Here is a 17,770-nt window from a genome sequence, read left to right as displayed (position 1 = left end):
AACTTTACTAGACAATGTGGGAGTCTAGGAGTTGAATCATGTAATGATCCTTCAAAGTTTGTGAATTGGGATGGCCTTCATATGACTGAGGCTGCATACAGATGGATATCTGAGGGCTTACTCAATGGACCTTATGCAATTCCTCCTTTCAATTGGTCTCGCCTTAACTCCAAGATTAAGAACAAGAAGTCATTAAATACTCTTGACTTATTATGAATTGGTGATACACGCTTGTCTGAAAGTTTGAGAGACGAGAGAATGAGAAACATATATGTTCTTAATTAAGTGTTTGTGTTAGATCATGTATTGTATTATTTATTGTTTTTCGGGAGAAAGTGGTTAAGTGTTAGTATAGCTAAATCATATTATATTTTTTTAGAGATGGAAAGTGAAATTATTGGGGTATTCTATGTTCACAGTTCTCAACCATTTCCGTTCTAAAGAGGGTAACGTGGCTGCAGTAGTAAAGTGATGTGGCACTTGTGAAACTGACGTGCCATGTTTATAGAAGTTTTTTGTTCTTGCTGTGGACACTCTCACAAGCCCCAAAATATTTTATTTTATAAGCAGTAGATGTATAAGCACATAAAGAATCATATTATAAAGCACCAGAACGACAAGATATATATACTACCTAGTGCATCCAATAATTGACCTTTTTATCATTATTAAATTTCTCCTCTTTAGCTATTTTGACAAATTAATTTACCAAAAGGACGGAGACCAAACTCCGACCTCTCCCAATGGCGTCTCCTGATTCTCCTCCCTTGATGAAGCTCATCATCTTCTTCTTTTTATCTACTTTTATGGTCACTTACGTGAGCTCGGAGGCACAGTGCCGGGAATTCAAATCTATCATCAGTTTCGGAGATTCGCTTGCCGACACTGGAAACTTGGTTGGCCTCTCCGATCCTAACGAACTTCCTCACGTGGCTTTCCACCGTATGGAGAGACCTTCTTCCACCATCCCACCGGTCGTTTCTCAAACGGTCGCCTCATTATAGACTTCATCGGTATGTTTTATTGTGTCCTTTGACTTCACTTAAGGTGTGTAAGCAAGTGTGTAGGAGAAGGTTAAACCAAAAGAGTTATTAATTTTCTTCATACGTTTTCTTTATGTTCTTGCTTGAGTATCAAGTTTGATTATTGTATAAAACCTAAAACTCATCTAGATACAGACAGAACCATTAAGTTTGGTTATTAATTGGTTCCTCAAGTTACAGTTCTCTCATGCTCTTTTCTTTGGTTCTGTTAACAGCTGAATTCTTGGGTTTACCACTTGTGCCTCCTTTTTATGGATTCCAAAATGCAAACTTTGAGAAGGGTGTTAACTTCGCGGTAGGAGGAGCAACAGCATTGGAACGTTCTTTTCTTGAAGAGAGAGGAATTCATTTTCCTTACACCAACGTTAGTCTAGGCGTTCAGCTTAGTAGCTTCAAAGAGAGTTTGCCAAAATTATGTGGCTCTCCTTCAGGTTGGGAATCAACTCCTTTTAATTTCTGTATTTGGTGTTTCCTGTTTCTGATAGCTTAGTACTCCCAACGTAAATCAGAATTTGTACTCATCAACTTTGGTTTAGACTATGAGAGTCACAATAGTAAAAACAAAAAACAGTAAAGAGAAAAAAAACATTCGCTCTGTTTTGGTTTATGCTTAGAGATTCTGCCTGGCCTGTAGAGGTTCAACTCCCTGATGCAATGATTCAAGCTGACTTGTAGAAGTAGAATAAATGGCTTACATTATAACTTGTTTTAGACTGCAGAGATATGATAGAAAATGCTTTGATTCTCATGGGGGAAATTGGAGGGAATGACTATAATTACGCATTCTTCGTGAACAAAAGCATCGAAGAGACCAAAGAGCTGGTTCCACTAGTTATCAGAACTATATCTTCCGCAATCACAGTATATGTTTATTTTATTTCTGATTATCTCATTAAACTTCTTGTTATGCGGACTGAATATTTTGATAACACAGGAGTTGATTAGTATAGGGGGAAGAACATTTCTGGTGCCCGGAGGTTTTCCAACCGGATGCTCAGTGGTCTATTTGACATTATATCAAAAATCAAACGTGGACGAATATGATCCTTTGACAGGATGTTTGACATGGCTGAACAAGTATGGGAAAAACCACGGCGAGCAGCTTCGAGTGGAACTCAACAGACTCCAGAAGTTGTACCCTCATGTCAACATCATATACGCTGACTACTACAACGCTCTCTTGCGCATTTACCAAGATCCAACCAAATTCGGTTAGCCTTCTTGATCCTTTTTACTGAACCTTCACAAACAAGTACATTGGTCAACTTGATAACCGAGTTAATTATGCAATCAGGATTCATGAAAAGACCCTTGTCCGCGTGCTGCGGCGTAGGAGGACCTTACAACTTTACCCCAGGTAAGAAATGTGGGACTGTTGAAGTTGACAGTTGTAATGATCCTTCAAAGTATGTGGCCTGGGACGGTGTTCATCTCACTGAGGCCGCATACAAATTAATGGCTGAGGGTATACTAAACGGACCCTATGCAGTTCCTCCTTTCGATTGGTCTTGCCTCAGCTCGGAAATAAAGGACAATGGAAAACTGACACGCACAATTATTTGATGAACAACTTATATAAGTTGGGCAAAAATTTGAGAGAAGGATACTTATAATGTCCATGCATGTATGTTCTTTGGTGCTTATATAAGAACAATTATTATCCATGTATGTTCTTTGGTGCTTTTCTTGGATCGTGTCCATGCATTTGTATTTGAAAACTTGTAATGGTGCTGTGTTAGATAAACTAGGATAATTAAGACCCTCAGTCTGCCGCGGAATTATATTTCTGAACTATGTATAGATTTCAATTGTTTTTACTTCCGCTTTAGATCAAAAGAGTGCTAGCTCTTGCTTGAGTAACAAGTTTGATTATATAAAACCTAAAATAATATAGATACAAAACCACTAAGTGTGGATCTCAAAATGCAAACACGTTTTCTATGACTTTGTTCACATCTGAATTCTTGAAGAGAGAGGAATTGACTTTCCTTACACCAGCGTTAGTCTAAGCGTTCAGCTTAGAGATCTCCCCTGGCTTGTAGAGGTTCCAACTCCAAGATGGAATGAATCAAGCTGATTTGTAGAACAATGAATTAGATTGTAAACTTGTTTTAGACTGCACCGATATGATGGAAAATGCTTTGATTCTCATGGGAGAAATTGGAGTGAATGACCAAGAGCTATCAAAATTCGGTTTTCCTATAATTTCTTTCAGAATATGTATTAGTGTTAAGACAAGTTTGGTTATGTTTATTTTGGCTTTGTTTTGTCATCTCTGTATTGACTTTCTGATGTTAATAAAAAACTCGAGTTCACAGAAAAAGAAGACTTTCTCTGTATTTTCTCATTTTCTGATTTAAAATAAATCAAAACTAAATTAGCTTTTAGAATCTGAGAATTTTTTTTGTGCTTTGACGAGTCCCGGAGAAGTTGATCCAGAGCTCTCGCAATGGCGTCTCCTATATTAATGAAGGTCCTCATAGTCATCTGTTTATCTACTTTTGTTGTCACTAACGTGAGCTCGGAAACACAGTGCCGGGAATTCAAATCGATCATCAGTTTTGGAGACTCCAATGCCGACACTGGAAACTTGCTTGGCCTCTCAGATCCTAACAATCTCCCTCACTTTGCGTTTCCACCGTATGGAGAGACCTTCTTCCACCATCCCACTGGTCGTTTCTCAAACGGCCGTGTCATTATCGGTTTCATCGGTCCAGTTTATTGTGGCCGTTGACTTTATTTAAGTTGTGATTAAGTGTGTATTGTGTATAGGAAGATGAAACCAGAAGAGTTATTAATTTTCTTCAACCCTTTCTTTTTGTTTACGTTTTCTTGATGCTCTTGCTTGAGTAGTAAGTTTGATTGTATAAAAAACCTAAAAATCATCTAGATACAGAAACATTAAGTAGTTCATCTAGATACGGAACCATTAAGTTCATCTAGATACAGAACCATTAAGTTTTGGTTATTGGTTCCTCAGCTTAAAGCTCCCTCATGCTCTTTCCTATGGTTCTGTTCACAGCTGAATTCTTGGGTTTACCGCTTGTGCCTCCTTTTTATGGATCTCAAAATGCAAACTTTGAGAAGGGTGTTAACTTTGCGGTAGCGGGAGCAACGGCACTGGAACGCTCTTTTCTTGAAGAGAGAGGAATTCATTTTCCTTGCACCAACTTAAGTCTTGGCGTTCAGCTTCGTAGCTTCATAGAGAGTTTGCCTAAACTATGTGGCTCTCCTTCAGGTTGGGAAGATCAACTCTTTATAATTTATGTATTTGGTGTTTTCTGTTCTATATGGTTTGAAATATTAAACCTGATATCTTACCGTTCCCATCGTAAAGCAGAATTAGTACTCTTCAGCTTTGGTTTAGACCTTGAGAGTCCCAATAGACAAAAAAAAAATATTCGTTCTGTCTTGGTTTATGCTTAGTAATAACATTCGTCTGATGCAAATATTCATTTGTAGAATAATGCCTTACACTGTACACTTGTTTTAGACTGCGGAGATATGATGGAAAACGCTTTGATTCTCATGGGAGAAATTGGAGGGACTGACTATAATTACGCATTCTTAGCTGGCCAAAGCATTGAAGAGGTCAAGGAGTTGATACCCCTCGTGATCACTACTATCTCTTATGCAATCAAGGTAAATATCTCTCTTTTTGAATATCTCATCAGATTCTTGGAACGACTGACTGAATATTTGATAGCATAGGAGTTAATAGGTATGGGGGGCAGAACATTTCTGGTGCCCGGAGATTTCCCACTGGGATGCTCAGCAATCTATTTGACATCTTATCAAACATCAGACATGGAAGCATATGATCCTTCGACAGGATGTTTGACATGGCTGAACAAGTTTGGAGAAAACCACGACGAGCAGCTTCAAGCAGAACTCAACAGACTCCAGAAGTTGTACCCTCATGTCAACATCATATATGCTGACTACTACAAAGCGCTGTTGCGCATTTATCAAGAACCAGCCAAATTCGGTTAGCCTTCTTGATCTTTTTACTGAATCTCCACAACAAGTACATTGGTCAATTTGCTAACCGAGTTGTCTATGCAATCAGGATTCATGAACAGACCCTTGTCCGCTTGCTGTGGCGTAGGAGGACCTTACAATTTTACCTCATTTTGGCAATGTGGGGATGATGTAGTTGAAGCTTGCAGTGATCCTTCAAAGTATGTGACTTGGGACGGTGTTCATATGACTGAGGCTGCATACAGCTTGATTTCTGAAGGTATACTAAAGGGACCCTATGCGGTTCCTCCTTTCGATTGGTCTTGCCTCAGCTCGGAAATTAAGGACAATGGACTGTCTGAAAAAAAGAATCGTTTGATGAACCACTGATATAAGTTGGTCAAAATTTTGAGAGAAGGATACTGACAATTAATACCATGTATGTTCTTCAGTGCTCGTCTTGGATCATGTTCATGCATTTGTATTAATTTGACAATTTGTATTGTTGCTATGTTAGATAAACTAGGATATACCGAGGAATTATATTTCTTCCGCTTTAGATGATCATTACCATATCATAAAATAATGAAACTACGTGGCTTGCAATTAGCCAGACTGGCCTTACAGCAAAGTCTAATCCTTCCACTGTTAAAAAGTGTCGATGAGTTTAAAATTAAAACACATACAAGACCATATAACCGGAACTATAAAGTGACCAAGTGAACATCGAAATATACTTGCAAATACCAGTTAAGACTTGCTCACTTGTTGGTTATGATCCATGGACATATATGAATCTTATCCCCGTACTTTGAAATTATTTAGAAGAATCTGCAAACATATATTTTGTGGAGGATGGCTAAAAGTCACAAGTAGGTTTTGAAGGCGATACAAAGCAAAGATTTCTAATTCATAGAAAGTAAATTTCCTAGCCCCACCAGGATTTATAAGAAAACAAAAACTCTTATCGAGTCATGACCAATATGTCCTTTCCAACCAATTAGGTTCTGTACTTTCTCCTAAACAAAACATTTTGAAAATTTTCGATCATAATAAAATGTGGAAATTGTTTGATCTAGTGGTCAAGAATTTAAAGACTTATAATTTACAGAGGTGTTGCACATAGAGCCGTCATTTATGGTATACAGTAAAACCTCTATAAATTAATAATGTTGGGACCAAGACATTTTATTAATTTATAGTGATATTAATTTATCTATAAATTAATAATTATTATTTTATAGTGTAAATTAATAATTATTAATTTATAGATATATTTTTAATTGTTTAAATTTTTAAAAATTATTAATTGAGACAATTTTCGTAAAATAAGATTAGAATTACGGATTTTGTAAATTTTATGGTATTGGAATTGAATTTGAAATATTTAGAAAACAGTATTGAAAATAAATTACAAATACTATAGACAAATTTACTTATACACATGACATACATAAATTCAAATTTATGAATAAAAATATCAACTATCATATTTTAATAGCCTATCAAACTATCAAAATGTAAATGATACATATTTAGAAATTGAAAACTTTAAAACGTTTTAGTTATTTTTATGAAATGCTATAGAATATTTTATATCATTATAGTTTGAAAAAACAACATAACAATTGTATTATAAATATGAGGTTTAGAAGAAGTATACTTTATTATATCAGTATATATATGTAAATTTACATGATTATTAATTTATGATATTATTGGGACCATATTTTACATAGGGATTTCAAAAAAATTATTATATTATTATCTTATCGAATTTTGTTATTTTTAACACTGTCCCGACTTGGAATTAGCAAAATTTATTAATTTATAATGTTTATTAATTTATAGAGTATTAATTTATAGAGGTTTTATTGTATATCGACTGTTAAGAGTAAAATTGTCCATCATTGGTCTATCATAAAGTGAAAATTGTTAACAGGAGATCCAAATATTACGAGGAAAGTGGCACGTTCTAGACTTGTTTATCAATAATTGTTTTGTAAAAAACCCAAAAATTGTTTATCAAAAAATATTTTTTTTCTTCAAAACAAAAGAGAATATCAAAAAGGAAAGGAATATAGGATTTGTCACATTCACTTTCACCAGCGTGTTTTTTGTTTCTTTGCAAGGAATATTTTCGTCACGAGATTGCCATTATAGTTTATGGTAAAAAAAAATTTGTTAAAAGGACCAACAAGGAATGGTAATTTTGGGAAGTTTCACTTATGTATGAGTAAAAACATAAACAATATGAAGCGAAAGTGATGAAAGAGAGGAACCGATAAGAGATAAGACACTGATGAGCTGATTGATGATGTCAAAACCAAAAAAAAAACAACCATTACTGTAGTTGAATTTATTTACATTATTATGAGTCTGATTGGTAACGTAGCCAAAGCTGTACAGAAAAACGGTAAGTTGAAGCTGTAAGCTTTAACGGAATAATGCAAAGCTGTAAGAAAGAGCTGTACTAAAAGCTGTACAAAAAAACTGAGAGTAAAACTTTTAATAAAGTTTTTGGTAAAGTTTTTGTGATTGGTAAAAAATCAAAGCTGTACCACTTGTAATACTTTGTTTGTGTTCACGTACCTATGTTAATATTAGTAAATAAATTAATATTAGCAACTATGTATAAGAAAAAGTAAATTAATATTAGTAACTATGAATAAGAAAATTCTGTAGTGTATTATTATTATTTTTTTTTTCTTATCAAGCTTATCGACAAAAACATCCGCAATTGTTTTAGCACCAACCAAACGTCGGCCACGGATGCTTATGCTCACGGAAAATAGCTACAGAGGAGAATTTAAACTATTTTGACAATAAGCTACCAATCTCTGGACCTCTCGCAAGTCGCAATGGCGTCTCTCGATTCTCCTCTCTTGATGAAACTCATCCTCTTCTTTTTATCTACTTTTGTTGTCACTTACGTGAGCTCTGAAACAAAGTGCCGGGAATTCAAATCGATCATCAGTTTCGGAGATTCAGTTTCCGACACTGGAAACTTTCTTGGTCTCTCTGATCCTAACAATCTCCCTCACTTTGCGTTTCTACCGTATGGAGAGACCTTTTTCCACCATCCCACAGGTCGTTTCTCAAACGGCCGTCTCATTATCGATTTCATCGGTACGTTTAATTATTGTGTCCTTTGACTTTACTAAAGGTGTGAGTAAGTGTGTAGGAAAGTTATAAACCAAAAGAGTTCTCGATGCTCTTGCTTGAGTAGCAAGTTTGATTATATAAAACCTAAAATAATCTAGATACAAAACCACTAAGTGCTGTCAAGCACCCTTATTGGTGTTCATACTCTTACAGCTCTCTCGTTCTCTTTTCTATGGTTCTGTTCACAGCTGAATTCTTGAGTTTACCACTTGTGCCTCCATTTTATGGATCTCAAAATGCAAACTTTGAGAAGGGTGTTAATTTTGCGGTAGCGGGAGCAACAGCACTGGAACATTCTTTTCTTGAAGAGAGAGGAATTGACTTTTTTAACACCAACGTTAGTCTAGCCGTTCAGCTTAGTAGCTTCAAAGAGAGTTTGCCTAACTTGTGTGGTTCTCCTTCAGGTTGGGACGATCAACTCTTTTAAATTTTTGTATTTGATATTTCCTGTTTTATATGGTTAGAAATATTAAATCTGGATTTCTTACGCTCCCATCGTAAAGCAGAATTGATACTCAGCTCTATGAGAGTTTATGATAGTAAAAAAAAAAGAGAAATTAAAAAAAAATAAAAAAATAAAAAAAATCACTCGTTCTGTTTTGGGTTTGCTTAGAGATCCTACCTGCCCTGTAAAGGTTCAACTCCAAGATGCAATGAATCAAGATCACTTGTAGAACAATTGCTTACATTGTAAACTTGTTTTAGACTGCACAGATATGATGGAAAATGCTTTAATTCTCATGGGAGAAATTGGATTGAATGACTATTTTTACCTATTCTTTGTGGGGAAAAGCATTCAAGAGGTCAAGGAGTTGATACCCCTGGTTATAACTACTGTCTCTTCTGCGATCACGGTAAACATTTCTCTTTTTGAATATTTAATCAAATTTTTGGAGCAACGATTGACTGAATGTTTGATAGCGCAGGAGTTAATCGGTATGGGTGGGAAAACATTTCTGGTGCCCGGAGAGTTCCCTATGGGATGCTTAGTAGCCTATTTGACATTATATCAAACATCAAACAAAGAGGAATATGATCCTCTGACAGGATGTTTGACATGGCTGAACAAGTTTGGAGAAAACCACGATGGGCAGCTTCGAGCAGAACTCAACAGACTCCAAAAGTTGTACCCTCATGTCAATATCATATATGCTGACTACTACAACGCGTTGTTGCGCTTTTATCAAGAACCAGCCAAATTCGGTTAGACTTCTTGATCCTATTGTATATTGAATCTACGCAAACAAGTACATTGGTCAATTTGCTAACAGATTTAATTATGCAATCAGGATTCATGGACAGACCCTTGTCCGCTTGCTGCGGCGTAGGAGGACCTTACAACTATACTTCAGTTACGCAATGTGGCACTGATGTAGTTGAAGGTTGTAGTGATCCTTCAAAGTATGTTGCTTGGGACGGTGTTCATATGACTGAGGCTGCGTACAGATTGATCTCCGATGGTATACTAAAGGGTCCATATGCGGTTCCTCCATTCGATTGGTCTTGCCTCAGCTTCGAAATTAAGGATAATGGGTCATCTGACACAAAGAATTATTTGTTGAACAATTGATATAAGTTGGTCATAAAAATTGTGAGAAGGGTTATTGATAATACCATGTATGGTTGGTTTTTCAACCAGAAAATTCTAAACTTGTGTAGTCTCCCTAAGTCCAAAAGTAGCTTTTTAGTAAACCTTGTTTACTCTGATTACTCACTTTTACCTCCTAGCTAGTGTGTTTTAATTCATCTCACGTTCCACTCTTTTACTCCAATGATTAACAGTTATACCCTTAATTCCATACTTAACTAAACCCAAAAAATATGTACTAAATTAATGTTGAAAGTGTAAATCAATCGGTACATTTATCATAACATTCAATATCAACAACTAACTAAAGTCATGTGGTTGAAAGATTCATGGTACAGTTTAAATTAATCATTGGTCATTATTATTGTCACTTCAGGTAAGGGTATCTGGTTTGATAACGATTCGAGATTCTTCGGTTATATCAATAAGAGTAAGAAAACTTTAAATATGAACAACAACTAGGCCACCCATACTCCCCCTTCTGTGTCTAATAATTGGTTTTGTGTATCTTTTCTTGAAAACGTCAAAAAGAAAGATTTCGAATTCGTAGGGACGACGGAGATCTCTTCTCGCATGGCTCCTCTGTTGACGAAGCTCGTGGTCAGCTTCATTTTATCTACTCTTTTTCTCACTATGGTAAACTCGGAACCAGAGTGCCGGAACTTGAGATCGATCATAAGTTTCGGTGATTCGACTGCCGACACTGGAAACTTGCTCGGCCTCTCCGATCCTAACGATCATCCTCAGGTCGCGCTTCCACCGTACGGAGAAACTTTCTTCCACCATCCCACCGGACGTTTCTCAAACGGCCGCCTCATCATCGATTTCATTGGTACGTGTCTTCTTGACTTTCTATGAAGAGACTAAGAGGGGCACGTGTCCTATACTAATTTTATAAACTTTGTCTAATAGTCCCTTGCTAATATTATAAACTTAGATTCTTACCAAAAAAAAATATTATAAACTTAGATGATATGCTAATTGATACCACATGCTTTTTTTTTTCTTAATCTATCTTCCTACATCTTTTTTTTTTTTGTTTTTCTAATATTGCATGGTTGCATTTTCTTTACTTGAAAAAAATAATTATCAAATAATATGAAATTATTTTATCTCCCTTACTTGTAGACTAAATTTAAATCTTCATATATAGATTAAAAAAAACTGAAGTATAGTAATTTATTCAAGTTTCAGTTTTTTATACAATCTCTTGACTTTAAACTTGTGTGATATTTATATAGATGTAAATGTTAAACTTATATTTTTTTCAATATGTACTTTCAGTTATTATTAAAAATGTAACTGTGTACTATTGTAATACATAAATTAAAAAAAATATATAGTATAATTTTAACATGAATATAGTAATATATTTTTTCTAGTTTAATAGTATCAACCATATTTAAAATGTGCCCCAGTTATCTCTGGATCCGCCATGCTTTGTTTGAGGAGGTATAAGTGAGTGAGTGAGTGTCACACTGTGTACAAAGGTAAAATTGAATTCTTAGTTGAAAAGCTCAGATACTTTCTTGAAAAATTACATCCAAAAAAGAAAGTTCCGAGCAATTTGGAGCATATATTACTGTGGATTGCATGACAGGATTGAAACACTGATGGTTTGTAATGTATTAGCACTTACAAATTACGTAGCTTGTTGTTGTATATTTCTGATGTTTGGTTATCCCCTGTTTTGTCCTGTACGTGTCACTCTTACTTTAACTTCTTTTTCTGGATGCTCTTGCTTGAGTAGCAAGTTCCATCGTATAAATACAAAACCTGAGATCATCTATATACTACACCATTAACTGTGGTTAAGCCTCCTAAATCGGTTCCTCAACTTACAACCTATCTTTGGTTATGTTCACAGCTGAATTCTTAGGTTTACCGCTCGTGCCTCCATTTTATGGATCTCAAAATGCAAACTTTGAGAAAGGAGTTAATTTCGCGGTAGGTGGAGCAACAGCACTGAAACGTTCCTTTCTTGAGGAGAGGGGAATTCACTTTCCTTACACCAATGTCAGTTTAGGTGTTCAGCTTAGTAGCTTCAAGGAGAGTCTGCCTAAGTTATGTGGCTCTCCTTCAGGTTGGGAAGATCAACTCTTTTTAACCTCTAAGACACAGTGAATTAATCAAGCTATCACTTGTAGAATAAGTGGCTTATACATTGTAATCTTGTTTTAGACTGCAGAGATATGATAGAAAATGCTTTAATTCTCATGGGAGAAATAGGAGGGAATGACTATAATTACGCATTCTTCGTGGAAAAAAGCATTGAAGAGGTCAAAGAGCTGGTTCCTCTAGTTATCAGAACTATTTCTTCCGCAATCACTGTAAACATTTCTCTTTCCAAATACATACCTAATCAAATTCTTGATCTTCTTGAATATCTCATCGAATTTTTGGAACAACGACCGACTGAATGTTTGGTAGCGCAGGAGTTAATCGGTATGGGAGGGAAAACATTTCTAGTTCCCGGAGAATTCCCTATGGGATGCTCAGTGGTTTATTTGACAATATATCATACAGCAAACATGGAAGAATACGATCCTTTAACAGGATGTTTGAAATTGCTGAATAAGTTCGGAGAATATCACAACGAGCAGCTTCAAGTAGAACTCAACAGACTACAGAAGTTGTACCCTCGTGTCAATATCATATACGCGGACTACTACAACGTTCTATCGAGCATTTTCCAAGAACCAGCCAAATTCGGTTAGAGAAGTCTTTATTCTTCTACTGAACCTACACGTACATTGATTCAAGTTTGTTAACTGAGTTGACTATCCAATCAGGGTTCATAAACAGACCCTTGTCGGCTTGCTGCGGTTTTGGAGGACCGTACAACGATACGGTGGGTAAGAAATGCGGGACTGATGTAGTTGAAGGTTGTAGTGATCCTTCAAAGTATGTGGCTTGGGATGGTGTTCATTTGACTGAGGCTGCGTACAGCTTGATTGCTGAGGGTATACTAAGCGGACCTTATACAATTCCTCCTTTCGATTGGTCTTGTCTCAGCTCTAGAAAAATTAAGAACAATGGAGGATCATCTGACACAGGAAATTCTCTGAGGAGCAACTGATCTAAGTTGGTCAAATAAATTGAGAGAAGGATACTGATAAAACCAAAGCCGATGTTTTGCTATAAAAGGACTTGCAAACTTTGAAATAAATCATACCTTTCTCGGCCTTTGGCTAAGATCAACTTAGATTATGTATTGTATTCAAACAAATATATTTTTAGAAGTTTAATTTTTTTTTTTTTTTTCAACCTAACATTAATTCAAATAAAGTTGTTTACAAAAATCATTTCCGACAATAATGTTCTAGAAGAACGAGTTAAACAATCAGTTTTCACATTGAACGTCCTTGGGATCTTGGAAAGGGTAAAAGGAGGCAAGGAGGCACTAAGAATCTGGAACTCATCAAAAAGCGTAGAGAAGGCTGGCCACTCCTCCGGACCTTGCACCATCGCAACCAACTCTGCAGAATCCGTCTCGAACCTCTGACAATCAATGTCTCTGGAAAGGATACACTCCATCGCCCATAATAATGCTTCCAACTCCGAATGAAGTGGGGACACACTGCGATGTTGACATCTGGCACCCATAACTAAAGTCTGATTCTCACCATCACTACACTACCATCCTAATCCTGAATTTGGTTCCGTAGATTTCCACGAACCATCAACTTGACAATGAATTATCATCTCCGGAGTATGCAAGGATTACGTCGAACCGGATCCAACCCTTGCGGCTATTTGGGCTTCCTCCCACCACAATTGTTCGCGTAAAGCCTGATTAATGATATCTATTGGCCCTTGGAAAACTTTTTTATTCCTATCCTTCCATAAGAATCAGACCAGCCACAGTATCGCACTGTGAGTAGCTCCTAAAGCCATAGGGGCTAACCCTTTGCTATATATAAAATCTAAATTTGAATAGATCGAACCAAATGGGAACTTGTCCGTGTGTAATCCATCAAAAACCCTCTCCCAAACCTGACGGGAATGAGGACACTCAAATAAAATATGATTAATAGACTCTGCCGCTAGATCACATCTCTTGCATACCGTGTCACAATTAACTCCCCGAGAAGCTAATCGCACCGTCACGGCGTCACCGGGAGAGAGCCAGATACTATCTGCCAGAAAAAGTGTTTGATTTTAGGTGGTACCGGAAGATTCCAAGTTTGAGCCTTCAGGACATTACAGTTAGAATCGAATTCAATTTCAGCCTTCATGGTTTGAGCTACCTTATAACCTGACTTAACCGAGTACCGACCAGATCTTGTGTATAATGCCACACCAATCGATCTGGCTTAAAAGATTTGCTAATAGGAAAACTCTTAATAGTTTGAATATCCTCCGGATCCATAAATTCTTGGAGGATAGGTAAATGTCACTCATTAGTCCGTGGATTAATCAAATGATTTACCATTAGGTCTGGGTGTAGGTGCCGTCTCCTACCGTTTGCAGGTCGAGGATGTTGATCAGGTTTAGAAGTTTAATTATACTATCATGCGATATATTACAAAAAATGTTCTTGCATTTTAATTAATTTAATAACTAACAAAAAGCTTATATTGGTTTATAAAATAATAAAATAATATTTTCAAAATTATTTAACAGATTCTATTTATTGTTTCAGAAATTTTAGGAGACAATAGCAAACTATTTAGAACAATTATAAAACTTAATTTTAGTTATAAAACTTAATTTTAGTTATAAAACTAAGATTAAATATTTGCATCTTTAAATTGTTTAATAATGACATATATATTTTAAAACTAAGATACAACATTGCTTATATTTTAAAAATATAAATATTTTATCTAATTTATTAAATATTTTTTCACACTACACATCGACACAGTGACATCTTATTAAAATCTAAGAAATCACAAATGTTATGTTTTATTTAATATAGTATATACAACTAAAAAAAATCAAAAAGTTAAATCGATATTTCTAAACACGATAGCTTTAATACAGGTTTTGTTTTATATTTTTGGATTTTACCAAATTTATCTAATTTAGAGATTTGAACATTTTACCATGTACCAAAGACGGGTTGAAATCAAAATATGAAACTAAGTAAATTAGTTGTAAAACAATTATAAAATATATAGAGTAAATCAAATGAAACTTCTACTATTATTTTATAACTAACAAACTACAGTTTATGCAAACATATCTTTGTGCTTTATAGCACGGGTAATTATGTAGTTGATGGTTAATTAAAATATGCAACTATTTGTTAAAAATCTATTTAGTTAACTTGATATTACTAGAAATCTTTTAGACATGAAACTTACAAATGATTTTATTGATTAAATAGTTTTTTTTGTCAAGTAAGTGAACTTTCATTTAAATCAAAGACTCATAAAGAGGTGGATTCTTCAACATACAATACAATGAGCAAAGGGAGAAAAGGATAAATGTTCCATGAGTTCTTCAAATAGATTCTCAACCATTAGAAATTTTACGATATTTGAAGAATCTGTCGATACCAAAGTGGATTAGTTGAACGTGATAGAATGGTCCATAATGCCTAATATATCATAATGGTAATGGTCCATAATGCCTAATATGTCATAGTGGTCCATAATGCCTAATATATCATAATGGATTAGTTTAATTTGATAATATTTGAAGAGATGATATATTCGGTTTGGATTCAGTTCAGTTCGGTTTATTCGATTTTGGTAAAACTCTAACCAAATTCAATCAAAGTTAATTTGGTTTGGTTTGTGTTCGGATCAGTTTGGTTTAGTTTGTGTTCGGATCGGTTTGGTTTTAATTTGGTTTGGTTCGGTTTTAATTTGGTTTAAAAATTAAATAATGTAACAAAATAAAATTGATTATAGTTTTATAATAGTTTATTAATCAAATAAATTAGAAAAGCTAGAAAAATAAAATTAATACCTAATATTAAATATAACTGAATCTATATTTATATTTAGTTAATTTTATTAGAAAATTTTAAATAAAGTAAAATAGAAACCAAATGCAAATGGTAATAGGTAATATCACATATTTATAATTTTAATAATATTATTAATTAATTTTAAAAACATATTGGATTATTGGTTCGGTTCGGTTTAAAAGCGAACCAAACCGAACCATTTGGGTTGAAAAAATACATAACCGAATGGTTGAAGTGTAGGGTTGGGTTTGGTTTAGTTTGGTTCGGTTTAAATGCCCATCCTTAATTCCAGTTGAGATAATCCCATCGATACAATAGTTTTATAATTTTTTTTGGTTTCAACAACTTTTTTTTTTGGGATAAAAAGTAAAAACAGCCTTTTTAATTAATTAACTAGATAATAACATGCGCTGGTAACGCAAATTTTTTTTTTTTTGTTATTTGTTAATATTATGTTTATGTTGTATCATTCATTTACATGTTATATAATATAGTACTATATGGTGAATTTTGATTCATATTAAACTACTAATAGGTAGGCCTCGAAACTACTACCGGTACCCGTATTGGACCCGTTTTTCGGTTTGTATCCGTCCCGAAAAAAGGTACCCACAGCTTTAGGGTCAAGTGAAGGATATAATAATTATTTTATCCATGAATAATGATCGAGTATCGGATATTAATTTAATTTTTGAGCGTCTTGTTACCCGTCTCATTACCCGTTTTATTACCCGACTCATAAATACACGTTAATATTTTGTAGAATAATGTTACCAGCGTAAAGAAATATTTATGTAAATTTGGATTTGTTTGTTACAAAATAATAGTAGAAAATATATTAATTCTATACATTTTATAAAATCATATATTTAATTTACTTAAGGTCATACTCTGATTTCGAGCCGTAGTTGGTACTACTATTTTGGTTTGGTGCAATATCAAATTCGTTAATTATACATTCGGTAAAGTCAAAAAAATCCAACAAAACATGTATTGACCCGTGATTTGGTATTACAAATTGATGTGATCGTGTTTAGAGATCTTAATATACCAAATTTACAAATTGAAGTTATTGGTATAACATGTTGTATATTAATTTTATAGGTGAAAATTACAATTTGGTTATGTATATTATCAATATTATACACTTAGTATTGTTTATATAATGAATATTGTGTATAAAAAATTAAGTTTTAGCCAATTAAAATAGTTTGTTATTATTTCCTAAGATTTATGAAACAATAAATAGAGTTTTATTATTTTGTAAATAAATCTAAACTTTTCTTTTGTTAGTTATTAGAATAATTAAAATATAATATCATTTTCGTAATATGTCACATGAGAACTGGTTAAATTTTTAACAACATAGCTTAAATAAGTATATAGATATATTTTAAAAATATAAACAATGTTGTATCCTAATTTTAATATATATTTGTTATTATTAAATGATTTAGATATGTAAATATTTAATCTTAGTTTTATAAATAAATTTAAGTTTTATAATTTTCTAAATAGTTTGTTATTGTTTCCTAAGATTTCTGAAACAATAAATAGAATCTGTTTAATTATTTTATTACATAATTTCGAAATAATTTTATTATTATTTTATTAAATAATTTCGAAATTATTTTATTAATGATTTTTTGTAATCTAATAAATTAATAATTATTATTTTTTTTGGATAATCATTTTCACGTTACAACAAATTAATATTAAGATTCTGTTATTATATTTTGTATTAAAATACAGTGGCATTTTGTGTAATATTTTATATGGAGTATGGTTATTTGTTTAAAGAGTTGCTTAAATAAGTATATAGATTAAGAAAAAAAAATTACAGCTGTTTTTTGTGATAGCTTCATATTATTTCATTATTTTTTAAAAAGAAAAATATAATCCATTAAAATAAAACCAAAACCACAACAAACAAAGTACCCATTCAAGTTTATAACAAATCTACACCACAAATCAAAAACGAAAAAAAAAATCCAAAATCCAAAAACCATTTGAAAAACAAACATTCATGGCCTCGTGCTTTACATACGAAAACATAATTGATATGGTCAAAAAAAAAAAAAAAAAAAAAAA

The 17,770-nt window shown here is 33.7% G+C and overlaps 4 protein-coding genes and 1 pseudogene across 6 annotated transcripts in view; all 5 read left to right on the top strand.

The window, feature by feature from the left end:
- Positions 1–2,860, top strand: part of LOC104757206 (GDSL esterase/lipase At1g28580-like) — a gene marked incomplete in the record, with an annotated part of 8,606 nt that extends 5,746 nt beyond the window's left edge. The window contains 3 exon segments of the mRNA XM_019239587.1: positions 2,082–2,254; positions 2,338–2,400; positions 2,533–2,860. Of these exon segments, the coding sequence (XP_019095132.1) occupies positions 2,082–2,254; positions 2,338–2,400; positions 2,533–2,606 (310 nt within the window).
- Positions 602–2,194, top strand: LOC109125063 (annotated as a pseudogene).
- On the top strand, positions 3,447–5,535 carry LOC104759480 (GDSL esterase/lipase At1g28580-like). The gene is made up of 5 exons (XM_019239586.1): positions 3,447–3,754; positions 4,066–4,281; positions 4,537–4,685; positions 4,755–5,031; positions 5,113–5,535. The coding sequence occupies exons 1-5, from the start codon at positions 3,493–3,495 to the stop codon at positions 5,391–5,393; spliced, it is 1,185 nt and encodes a 394-aa protein (XP_019095131.1). The 5' UTR covers positions 3,447–3,492; the 3' UTR covers positions 5,394–5,535.
- LOC109130222 (GDSL esterase/lipase At1g28580-like) lies at positions 7,741–9,882 on the top strand. Of its 2 annotated transcripts, none has more exons than XM_019239582.1 (5): positions 7,741–8,132; positions 8,357–8,572; positions 8,883–9,022; positions 9,095–9,371; positions 9,458–9,882. In XM_019239582.1, exons 1-5 carry the CDS (start codon positions 7,865–7,867, stop codon positions 9,736–9,738), a joined length of 1,182 nt encoding a protein of 393 aa, XP_019095127.1. In that variant the 5' UTR covers positions 7,741–7,864; the 3' UTR covers positions 9,739–9,882. The 2 variants fall into 2 exon arrangements, with proteins under 2 accessions (XP_019095127.1, XP_019095126.1); XM_019239581.1 differs by having other exon boundaries at positions 7,742–8,132; positions 8,874–9,022.
- Positions 10,047–13,018, top strand: LOC104759479 (GDSL esterase/lipase At1g28580-like). Of its 2 annotated transcripts, XM_019239584.1 has the most exons (6): positions 10,047–10,186; positions 10,288–10,588; positions 11,624–11,839; positions 11,938–12,086; positions 12,192–12,468; positions 12,549–13,018. In XM_019239584.1, exons 2-6 carry the CDS (start codon positions 10,330–10,332, stop codon positions 12,833–12,835), a joined length of 1,188 nt encoding a protein of 395 aa, XP_019095129.1. In that variant the 5' UTR covers positions 10,047–10,186; positions 10,288–10,329; the 3' UTR covers positions 12,836–13,018. The 2 variants fall into 2 exon arrangements, with proteins under 2 accessions (XP_019095129.1, XP_019095128.1); XM_019239583.1 differs by lacking the exon at positions 10,047–10,186 and having other exon boundaries at positions 10,193–10,588.

This window comes from Camelina sativa, chromosome 17 (assembly GCF_000633955.1).
Source record: "Camelina sativa cultivar DH55 chromosome 17, Cs, whole genome shotgun sequence".
Lineage (NCBI taxonomy): Eukaryota > Viridiplantae > Streptophyta > Magnoliopsida > Brassicales > Brassicaceae > Camelina > Camelina sativa.
Note: the sequence above shows the minus strand (reverse complement) of the source record. Positions and strands in the feature narration are given on the sequence as shown.